This window comes from Myxocyprinus asiaticus, chromosome 5 (genome assembly GCF_019703515.2).
Source record: "Myxocyprinus asiaticus isolate MX2 ecotype Aquarium Trade chromosome 5, UBuf_Myxa_2, whole genome shotgun sequence".
NCBI lineage: Eukaryota > Metazoa > Chordata > Actinopteri > Cypriniformes > Catostomidae > Myxocyprinus > Myxocyprinus asiaticus.
Window position 1 is genome coordinate 27,977,875 of NC_059348.1, and position 12,505 is coordinate 27,990,379.

General features: G+C 36.0%; 1 protein-coding gene across 1 annotated transcript; it reads right to left on the reverse strand.

The window, feature by feature from the left end:
• Window positions 1–4,444: 4,444 nt before the first annotated feature.
• Window positions 4,445–9,070, reverse strand: LOC127441162 (nodal homolog). The gene is made up of 2 exons (XM_051698369.1): window positions 8,737–9,070; window positions 4,445–7,054 (listed from the first exon to the last, which is right to left on the reverse strand). The coding sequence occupies exons 1-2, from the start codon at window positions 9,053–9,055 to the stop codon at window positions 6,288–6,290; spliced, it is 1,086 nt and encodes a 361-aa protein (XP_051554329.1). The 5' UTR covers window positions 9,056–9,070; the 3' UTR covers window positions 4,445–6,287.
• Between the last annotated feature and the right edge of the window lie 3,435 nt (window positions 9,071–12,505).

Consider the following 12,505-nt stretch of genomic DNA (forward strand, 5'->3'; position numbering starts at 1 on the left):
GTTTGCCTATATTCCTTGTGGCTATGGTGGTGGTGGGGATAGCATGCATACTCTGGTTTCGGCAAAGGAAATCAGTTGATATCGAAGTATCTAATAAACTCAAGAGACAAGAGAAGAGCTGTGATGATAATACCAGTAAGTCTCCTTACAGTGGATACACTGTGACAGGAGGACTTCAGCCCACACCACAGAGCCCAGTCTATGAGAACTTTCAGAAGGGAAAGTCTACTCCCCACCAATTTCAAAAGAGTGCTATACAAAATGAAGACACACCCAGGTAAAACACAAAAAGTACATTTTTAATGTGTGTGTTTTCTGTATGACTGTAAAGAGCCACCTGCTCGGTGATGCAGAGCATGAGAAATCAGGTGAAGGGGAGACTGAGATAAGGGTATGAGGTACACATGAATTTTCCTGTTCAGTTTTATTTGCTGTTTTGCAAGATCATGGTGACATCATTCAAGTGTGGTAATAATGGTATAACAATCTTTCCAAAGGTATTTCTATGACAGTTACATGATAGCATTTTTTTGTTTTGCCCCAATAATTTTAATTATATTAAAAGGTGCACTCAGTAACTTTTTGTTCGTGTCATCTTTGACTTAGTGACACCTAGTGGTGTGGATGCAGCATCATTCAAAATCAATAGTTTTCTGTTACAGATGCCATTGTAGAAATTCACTATTCTCAATCAGCCATGATTAATTTAATCTAAGAGTGAAAATGTCCAATTACAAGATGGTTACTGAGATTAAGCAAGTTGTATTCAGCTGGTCATGTGATTCTAAAGTGGCAGCCTCCATGAGGGAGCCCCTGCCCCATGTAGAATAAAACAGCTTTTATAAGGTTACTGATGACAGGAGTCTACATCTCATGTGAGTGGTCATGATTTTATACATATCGTGCATTCAGAAAGTATTCAGACCCCTTCATTTTTTTTCACATTTTGTTATGTTGCAGACTTATGCTAAAATGCTTTAAATTATGAAAAAAAATAATAATTATATATATATATATTTATATATATAAAAAAAATCACATCAATCTACACTCCATACCCCATAATGACAAAGCAAAAAACAGATTTTTTATAACTTTGCAAATGTATTAAAAAGAAAAAACTGAAATATCACCCCCTTATCTCAGTACTTGGTTGAAGCACCTTTGGCATCGATTACAGCCTCAAGTCTTTTTGGGTATAATGCGACAAGCTTTGCACACCTGGATTTGGGGATTTTCTGCCATTCTTCTCTGCAGATCCTCTCAAGCTCTGTCAGGTTGGATGAGGACCGTCGGTGGACAGCCATTTTCAGGTCTCTCCAGTGATGTTCGATTGGGTTCAAGTCCGGGCACTGGCTGGGCCACTCAAAGACATTCACCCAGTTGTCTCTAAGCCACTCTTGTGTTGTCTTATCTGTGTGCTTAGGGTCATTGTCCTGTTGGAAGTTAAACCTTCAGCCCAGTCTGAGGTCCGGAGCGCTCTGGACCAGGTTTTCATTAAGGATATCTCTGTATATTGCTGCATTCAGCTTTCCTTGAACCCTGACCAGTCTCCCAGTCCCTACTGCTGAAAAACACCCCCACAGCATGAAGCTGCCACCACCATGCTTCACTGCTGGGATGGTATTGTGCAGGTGATGAGCGGTGCCTGGTTTCCTCCAGACATGATGCTTGGAATTGAGGCCAAACAGTTCAATCTTTGTTTCATCAGACCAGAGAATCTTGTTTCTCACTGTCGGAGAGTCCTTTAGGTGCTTTTTTGCAAATTACAAGCAGGCTTTCATGTGTCTTGCACTGAGAAGAGGCTTCCATCTGGCCATTCTGCCAAAAAAGCCCAGATCAGTGAGTGTTGCAGTGATGATTGTCCTTCTGCAAGTTTCTCCCATCTCCACACATGATCTTTGGAGCTCAACCAGAGTGACCATCGGGTTCTTGGTCACCTCTCTTACCAAGCCCCTTCTCCACCGATTGCTCAGTTTGGCTGGGCGGCCAGCTCTAGGAAGAGTCCTGCTTGTTCCAGACTTCTTCCATTTAAGAATTATGGAGGCCACTGTGATCTTGGGAACCTTCAGTGCAGCCAAATGTAATTTTTTTAATTTTTTACTTTTATTTTTTGTAGCCTTTCCCAGATCTGTGCCTTGACACAATCCTGTCTCTGAGCTCTGCAGGCAGTTCCTTTGACCTCATGGCTTGGTTTTTGCTATGCTATGCATTTTCAGCTGTGAGACCTTATATAGACAGGTATGTGCCTTTCCAAATCATGTCCAATCAATTGAATTTGCCACAGGTGGACTCCAATCAAAGTGTAGAAACATCTCAAAGATGATCCAGAGAAATGGGATGCACTTGAGCTAAATTTCAAGTGTCATAGCAAAGGGTCTGAATACTTATGTCAATGTGATATTTCAGTTTTATCTTTTTAATATATTTGCAAAGTTATCAAAAATCTGTTTTTTTCTTTGTCATTATGGGGTATGGAGTGTAGACTGATGTGAAAAAAATAATAATTTAAAGCATTTTAGCATAAGGCTGCAACATAACAAAATGTGAAAAAATGAAGGGGTCTGAATACTTTCTGAACACACTGTATGTTTCAAAATTAAAATTAATTTCTTTAGGAGTAAAACTTTTTTAATGGGAAAAAAGTTTGCTCCCCCACCCCCAACATCCTTCCTCCTTCTTGGGTTTCGACACCAATGTAACAAATCAAGTTCTTAATGTGGAAAGAAGGAAGCGGAGACTGGGTGAACAATCCACATCAGACTTTTATTGAACACTTTTCAGTGTGTAACAAAAGCTTGCTTTTCAGCATCACATTCAATACACGTGCTGCTTTTCAGCAGACACGTTCAACATAAAGACAAACACACAGACAACTTCGTGTGTCTCTCTCTCTCTCTCGAACTGCGGCTCCGGCTCCACCTTATTCCTCTCCCGGTTGATTGCGATCATTCTCCCCCAGCAGTATCTCATCGCTCGGCCGTCTGCGACGCCGGGTGATGGCACTAGACCCCTCAGCCGTCCCTTTCTCGCCACAGTGCCTTAATGTTTTTGCAGTAAGAGACTATTCGAAATACATTTTTGTGGTAATCAACATTATGCCACAAATGCCGTCGATTGAGCTTAACTTGTTTTGAACCCGTAACATTCCTTTAATATGGGTTTTTAATGTTGATGTTGGATCTGCATATAAATGTCAATCTTTATCAAGAAAATTGAATTTCTCTTTTGCTCCCATGTAGCGCCCATGGAGTGTACTATCAGTGTGATCCAAATGATGCAATCTACAGCAACGATCCTACCCTTTACCAACAAGATCCAGAGGAGAGTTTGTACATTATGCCAGATGCTTGAAGACTGGGAAATGCATTGCTATCCAGTATCAGTCCTCAAAGTAATGGCATAATGTGAAAAAATAACAAGGCTGTATACTTCACATTGGGGTTAAACAATCTTAACATTGTAACCAATTAATTAATTTTTGGTTATGAGTATATACAGTATAATCAGTTTTGACCTGAGTGATCCCTGAAAATGTCTGGCAAACATTACATCAGCCAACCTAGCTGAGTTTATTGATTGAACACTGTGAGACAGCAAAACATAGTCCTGACCTTGAGCGATGATAATCACAGTTTACCCTTCACATGTGCCCCATTCAAAATGTTTATTTTTTTAAAGTGCCTTTTTGTTCATTTTAGCAGAAACTGTTATGCACATGTTACATTGCAAGGATTATGCTCACATTTTCAAACAATTATTTTTAAAATCATAATTTTTAAGCTTTGAAGTTGATTTATTTAGGAAACAGTAATGATTATGCCATTCTTGAATATGCCTTGATATGTCAGTGTTAAAACTGAAATGCTTGAGCTCTGAAAGAGCTAAGAACTCTGGTCACAGCATTGAGAAAGATCTTCTCACTTAGCATTTAACATAAAAATAGCTGAGAATGTCTGTTCCACTTTCACAACTCATGAAAATGAATTATGCGGAACATGAGACAAGGAGTCTTTTTCTGTAGCATTAGTAATGTCATGTCAGAGTCTTTGTTTCTCTTAGGTATTGTTTATACACCTGTCTGAAAATGTAAAAAATTGTAAAGTCTACCTGGTTTCTTACATTACTGCACACCTTGTTGAACAGTCACTGTCAAATGTATTCCTGTTGATAGGGGATATTTTTTCTTTCTTCAAAAGCATGTGCAACTAAATCTCAATCTTAGATGAGATTGTGGACTAAATTGACTTGAAATAAACTTTCATCCACATGGCATTGGTGGACCTCAAATTCACAGTCGTATAAGAGCAGCATTTTTGCATGTGAATGCATACTTGTTTGAGCCCCTACCAGAGATTGGCATGCTTTAAAAAGAAAGTAATAGTCTATCCATGAAGGCCACTCACAGGCAGTTGCCAAGGATCAGATTTTGAACAATTATATTGGCGTCTAGTCCCATTAATTTCTTTCTTTATGTGGTAGCAGTGCCTTCATGTTTTGAGATTAAGGACAACATAATCAGTCTGTTGTCAGATTCAGACTTTAGATATCACAAGAGACTTTTAGAGACTTTCCTATCCCCATTTACTGTATTCCCTTTGTCAGTGTAAATGTACCAAGCTACTGGCACACCCTCTAATCAGATGGGTGCATTTCCTTAGAATCTACTGCACACTGACTGCTTTTCCATGTAAAAAGTAGAGAACAAATGCAACAAGTTTTATCAAGCTTAATTCGGAACATATTAGCTATTGAGACAATTTTATCGAAACATAAGCTGGTGGTTTTTCTTTTTGTAATTTTTAAAGCTACTGACAAATGGCAAATAAAATTGATAATGACAACAAAAGAAGTACAATGAAATTAATTAATTTATGGCTTTATTTTATCTTATGAAGATTACAATTGTTAATGTTATCATTATCAATGAAGTTATTTGATTATGTTATAATAATACATCTGATAATGTATCTCAAGATTATTGAGTCAACAAGTCCTGTAGAGTATACAAATGTTTATGGGCTATCTTTACACAGTATTATTTATATTTAACTGCTGCACTGAAAAATGTTAACCTAAATCTGTGCTTCATGTGGTAACATCTAAATTATATATTTAAAACATTATTTAATATTGGTAAACCAACCAGAATACTTTATGCATTAGGTTACACCAACAAACATAATTTTAAGGGCTGGATCAGGTAGAAATAGCTCCTTAAGGTAACAATCAAAGGTTATCACTTTTTACAGTGTGAGTCACTAATGAGTCAGAAAGCTGAAAGCTTGGTGAGTTTGGCTCAGAGAACATGCACTTTGGTCAAGGCCAAAGTGTGTCACTAACGTATGTCTGGTTTCAAGGCTACAGCTGTAAGATGTGGACAGCCATATCTTCAGTTGCTTTAAGGCATGACCAGACCTTGAAATTATATCTAGAATTGAGAAGATATTATAAGAGGTTTATTGAAAAGAATGCAATTTGAAAAGGTTACACCATTCTCTGAGGCATGTACTGTATGTACATATATGGTGCAAATTCATTTTTGAGTGTTTCAATCACTCACATGATTAAAGTGAGTCATACACAGATGACTCATTCTGATAATTCTCCACCATTTAATCATATGTTAATTTTAGTTTGAGGTGGTAATATAGCTAAAAATCTTTTTAACACCAGTGTCTTTTAGAGTTTTTATAGCAGCAGCTCAGTCTTGATATGGTTTATGTACAACAAATATGAGAGGATATTATATATATATATATTATATTAAGACAGAATGTCGAATCATCTTTATTTAAATGTTTTGAGAGAACAGAGATTCACCTATTAATGATGGGCTAAACGTGCATACTGAAAATATATTATTATTTCCTTACAGGAATATACTTTATTAACAGTCTTTGCAAAATACAGAAAAGTTTCACTTGTTTCATTTGCAACAGCTACCAACAAGCAAAGAACAGTATAAAATATTCCAAATAAATTACAATAAACAACTTGATCCTCCAGTATGCCAGTCATACGAAAATACAATGACTTTTCAACAGCCTAAAATATGCATTTGGCTTCTGGCATTTGGCTTCTGATGAAATAAAACTATTTTATAAATGTACGGCATGTAATGAATCAGTGTGAGAATTACTCAGTTTGTTTTGCCTTTCATTGCCCAGACATCTTGCTTCCATTTGATCTTTTTTTTAGTACCATTTGCGAATACAGTAGCCTGTGGATTATCAATATCCTTAAAAAATGTGTTACAATTGAATTTTAAATTTGGCCTGCAGGGTTCATGCACAGTGGCATTTGCTAACTATCAAATCATTGAAGGGTGTAAGCTTTAACTGTCCACGACTGTCATAATGCATTAGAACCATTGGCTCATAGGCAGCTGGTACACAGCAAGGCCGAGGTGTCGTTCCCTTGGACAGGAGATACAGACGAGACTTTACTTGAGTATGCATACTGGCAGGTTTATAATTATGTGGACAGGAACCATCGCAAAAGTGCATTGTGTAGCTTGAGGGAGCAATGACCCAGTCCGACCAGCCAATCTCTTTAAAGGAAACATTAAGTGACTTCCTCCTGCAGTGACCTTCCACTTCAAGGCCTTCCTCCTTAGCAGACTGAGCTCTCTTGACTCTCCTCGCCGAGTGGCGAACTTCTAATTTAATCCGAGGGGTAGAGGGAACACTTCCTTCATGTTTTTTGATGAGGCAAATTTCAACAATTAAAAGCTCAGCACTGATGTCCTTAAGCCACTTCTCAACCACGACTGTCAAATCCAACATTACATCTTGAGTGCTCAAGTCCTTCAAATGAAATACAGTCTCTGTATGAAAACCAGGGGGTTTATGCATTCTAACCAGAATGTCCTTTGAGAGCCATGGCTGGCCGCATGTAATTTTGTCCACGTATGGTCTTTGAATTCGCAGCCTTGCCTTTTTAAAGGTGAGTCCCTTTTTGATGCGCAAGTTCTTGTGGAAGGCAACTCTGAACCACTGTTGCTTTAATTCCGCGGTAGAATTAAGAGGCTCCACTGTTAGAATAATACAAAATCAAATTAGACAACACAAACAGAAGTCAAACCAGTGGCATAGCCAAGGGTGGGCCTGAGCCCACCCAAAATTAGACCCAGGCCTACCCAGAATATAGGAGATTATTCTTTGACTTCAAATATATATTTATAAAATAGTTAAAAATGCATAAATTCTGATTTCTGAAAGTGTGCAAGAACTGTTTGAATGTGCTGCATCTCTGTTGTTAAGGAAAATTTGTTAAAAAAAAATTAAATAAAATAAAATGGCTGAAAACTTGGCCCATCTATTTTATTGCGGCTCGCCCAAAAGTAATTTTCTGGCAACACCCTTGAGTCAAACAAAACAAAGTTGTAAAATTGGCTATTGCTTTATACAGAAGAGGTAAGTAAGTGATTTTATCACACTAAAATCATGTTTACACACATATTGTTTATGTCTTGTGGTTATACTTTTAAAACAGAGAGTGTTTTAATGTTCAAAAACTGGCCCCTGTTCGCTTCCATTGTAAGTGCCTCACTGTAATGCAGTTTTTTGCTTTTTTTTTTTTTTTTTGGATTTTTCCCCTTTTTCTCCCAGTTTGGAATGCCCAATTCCCAATGTGCTTTTAAGTCCTCGTGGTCGTGTAGTGATTCGCCTCAGTCCGGGTGGCGGAGGACAAATCCCAGTTGCCTCTGCATCTGAGACTGTCAACCTGCTACCCAGGTCCGATTTTTGCTTTTTTTAAAGAAAAGGAGGGGCAGTACATTTTTATGATAATCAATATTATGCCACAAATGCTGCTGATTGAGCTTAACTTGTACTGAACCCAGAATATTCCTTTAAGGAGCTATTTCCACCTCATCTAACCCTTAAAATTAGTTTTGTTGGTGTAACCTAATGCATACAGTTTGACTTGAATAAAGCCAGTTAATGTATATGCTAGCGCATGAATCACATTTTTAGGTTACAGTTTTTTTCAGTGCTATATTGGTTTTCTGTTGATATTTTTTATTGTTCAGTCTTGCTAATGAGCAGTATTGGGTGTAACTCATTACAAAGTACTTAGTAACAGTAATCTAATATCTTTTCAATTTAAAATTAGTTTAATGCATTACATTTTAAATTCTTGTAATCAGATTAGAGAAACTGAATTTCAATTAAGTTAATTACTTTAAAGTACATTACTTGCGTTACACATTTTTAAAATAATAATATTTATGTATAATACATTTAAAACACAGTTATTTTAATGTGTACCTCTATTTGCGTTTCAGTGACAGCTGAAGGGAGTGCACCACTCATGAGTCATTGAAAGGGAGAAACAAGTGTATGACCTCTGTTAAATGAACAAGAATGAAATATAGACATTATTTGGAATTTGTTGAGCGGAATTTTTATTTTTTAACGAAATGTGTTTTAGAAAGTAACAAAGTAATTAGTAATTTCAGAGAAGTAATTAGTAATTTGTAGTGTATTACTTTCTTTAAGTAACTTGCCCAGCACCGCTTATCAGTTCAGTTTGCTGTACACAACATTTTTTCAGTTCACAAAAGTTATAATAATCTGCTTCATGTAGTAACATCTAATTTGACACCACTGAATCAATCTGAATACATTAGGTTAAACCAAAACTAATTTTAAAGGGTAGATTATGTAGAAATAGCTCTTTAAGGTAACAAAACTGCATGGTACCATTTTTTACAGTATAATTTAAGTTTACCTGTAATGGGAAAGAGCACTGTAGAGACTCTTCTTGGTTGCTGAAGCACCTCTGCTTGACTAGAGTTTCCTCTAAGCAGTTGTTTTATTCTCCTATACTGACGAAACATCCTAACCAGGTCCTGGTGAGAAGGCGTTCCACCAGGCCCAGGTGGTGTATCCATCCCTAGGAACTCCAAAATACTTGTCTTCAGAGCCTCAAGCTGCAGGGCTCTGTATGTGTCTTCATGCTCCTGCTGAGCCAAAGACTCTCCCAGACAAAAGCTGAAAAAAACAGCTCCAACCGAAAGGAGAAAGCACCGTGTTACTGAGTGCTGCATGGCAGGTTCGTTTTGTGTGTGCTGTCTTTGAGTTGGTTAATGCTATGAATGAAATTCCAAACATGCTTTCATTTATACAGCGACTGGCCACGCCCCACCTGTAAGGATCAGCCATGTACACCCACACTGACAGTACACAACCAACTAGCCATTTCCTACACCATAACATGATATCAATAAGACATCGATAATGCTGTCACTCTCAACAAACTGAAATGCTTATGTAATATTACGTGCCCAAATAGTATTTAGAAAATATTAACAGAATATTTATGCAAATAGATGATCATGATGTAACACCAAGACATGTAGGTCACAGAAGATGACACCAGCCTAGAAATCTAGGAGGTATAATGTGTATTTTCCAAAAGTGGAAATTCTGACAATGTTCAATCACTCTCATGTTGTTTCAAACCTGTATGACTTTCTTCTGTGAAACACAAAAGGAGATGTTAAGCAGAATGTTAGCCTCAGTCATCATTCACTTTCATTGCATTTTTTTCATACAATGAAAGTGAATGGTGACTGAAGTTAAAATTCAGCCTGACATCTCTTTTTGGTTCACAGATTTTGGAAAGGGTGAATAAATAATGACAGAATTTTCAGTTTTGAATGATCTATCCCTTTAAGCACTTGACAAGAGAGGGTTATTTAAAAATAAATAAATAAATAAATAAATTCTGTACAGTTTCACACTATCCTATAGAGTTCTTTTGAAAATGTTAATTCTATACTTCAACAGATCTGACGCATGTGTATATTACTAATTATCTTAAGACCACACATGGTCTGTGTCAAGTCCATTACTATCAAATGACAATTTTTTTTTTGTTGAAAAAACAAAACAAAAATTCTTTAATTATGGGTGCAATGTTTATGTGGTCTTGCAAACATGGGTCTCTGTTATACTGAGGCCATTTCTGCATTTACATTAAGTAACAGGTAACACATTACAATAAGGTTCCATTCATAAACATTATTTTATGCATTTGGTATCATGAACAAACACTTAATATATATTTTTACAGCAGTTCTTAACCTTTGTTGATGTTAGTTAATATGTTAACTAATGTTAACATATACAACTTTTGATTTTAAAAATGTGTTATGTTGAAATTAACATTAACTAAAATTAACAAATGCAGTAAAAGTATTGTTCATTGTTAGTTCGTGTTAACTAATGTTAACAAATGGAAACTTTTTACCACTTATACGATCCTTTCAAAGGTTTTTCCCCTTTAACTTTTCACAACACTGTTTGCACACTATAGTAAGAAGTACAACCAAGCCACAGACTGTAGTAAAACAAAGATATACTAAACAAATCTGAACTAAAAAAAAAAAGTAAGGAATAGTTGCACAAATGCCTAAGCTCACCTGTCACATGTTGTGTGTCACATGCTCAGATGACTCTTTCTGATGAGTAAAGTGTGTGAAAGGTATTTAGGTATGTTTCAGACAAACACTGTGGTATTCAGTCAGAATCCCAAGAGAATAGTATTGAGTAATTGCCAGTTTGTTAGCCAAACAAAAGGAGGGCTCTATTTTTAAGATGAAAAGGAAAATTGTCAATCGTATGCAATCAATCCACACCCACAAGAAAACCCCACATGTTCCACCAGGGAAAATATATATATAAATGTATTCAGGTAAAAAAAAAAAATAAATAAATAAATAAAAAAAAATAAATAAATAAATAATTAAAAAAAAAAAATATATATATATATATATATATTTTTTTTTTTTTTTTTACCTGAATACATTTGAATACATATTTCCACTGACAGTCTTGGTGATTCATACAGGTTGCCATTGCTACAGGTAAAAGGTCACATTTGGGTGTTTATGACGTGCCCCATTGTCAAATACTTCTCGTTAATTTACAACTAAATTACAAAAATGCACACTATACATTTCATTCCATACCAGTCTCACTAGTTTCACTAATCATCTAAGTAAGAAACCTTGCATACGTTTAGTTCACTTAGACCTTTACACTACACAGACTTTCCAGTAAACTATAATTAGAAATGTCAATGATCAGAAATATCAACTGAATAGGACACTCAGGTACAGGACAGTGGTGTGTTCACCCTGGTACAAAGGGTTAATGGGTTATTCTAGTAACAGTGCAATTTAAAAACTAATTTAAATGTTTGTCCATCTATTCTCTCATTGTAAACAGATTGTATGAGATATCAGAAGATAAAGGCCTATGTTAGCAACTGTGATGTAAATCCACTGTGATGTTCACGATAAAAAGAGGGCATGATAACAGCAAGTGTCATTTTAACACATTCCTTTTTTTTTTAAATTAGAGAAAAAAACTGAAAAAAAAAAAAAAGTTACAGACACTGTTTGTGTGTGAAAATGTTAGGGAATAGTTTTGTGTGTGTGTGTGTGTGTGTGGCCAGAATGGCATGCAAAATTTTGAAAGACAATATAGGATACATCAATAATAACAACAGTGAAGGATGATAAACAGGCAATGTAAATTACAAAAACTTCAAAATCACAATATTAAAAAAGCAGATCCTCTCTATATTTTATCACTAAAATTGTTAAATGTTATCAATGAGCATAAATGTATTAAATGTTTAGCATAACATAAATTTGCAAGATTTTGCCATAAATATTTTAATGACATTAATTATGAACTAGGGGGAAGCAGGGAACACACACACACTTTTCCCATACAATGAAAGTGAATGGTGACTGAGAACATCTTCTGTATTCCACAAAGGAAATTTATAATGGCTTGGAACAACATGAGGATGAGTAAATGATAAGAATTTAATTTTGAGGTGAACTATCCCTTTAAAGACAGAAGACTGAGATAAATCAACCTGAAATCCACTCTTGTGTTCTGTGCTTAAAAAGAGAGCAGAGATGAAAAAGGAGGGACTCATTCAGTTTTGCAATGTTGTTTAAATGAATGTTCCATTGTTACATCAAAAAGTGCTGTGGTGCCACTTGGTGACGGATAATATAATCAATCAGAGCATGGTATCCCACACGACAGACAGTGCCCAGGCTCACTGCCTAAATGATTCTACTATGTTTTTGGAAAACAGTAAGTTTCATAATATTTGCAGATCTCTCTGGATGCAATGTCACTGCTTGCTTGACATATCAAAACCCCTGGAATAAGAAAGCCAAAGAATCAAACACATAGGAAATGAATACTGAGCACATCCTATTAAATGTTCTGCAAATGTTAGTTTTAAGTCAACAATGAAAAAGATGTCATCATTTAGTCACTTCATGTTATTCCAAACCAGTACATGCTCATTTAACTAAAATGAATAAATATCACTCAAGTCCATTATGATCAATTTAACACAAGGGGGCTCATGGCAAATCAGTGGACAAGTGCAATGCTACATGTGAGATCAGATGTTTCTTCAATCTGGACTACTGACTAGTACATCACATTAAGTACTTCGAGAA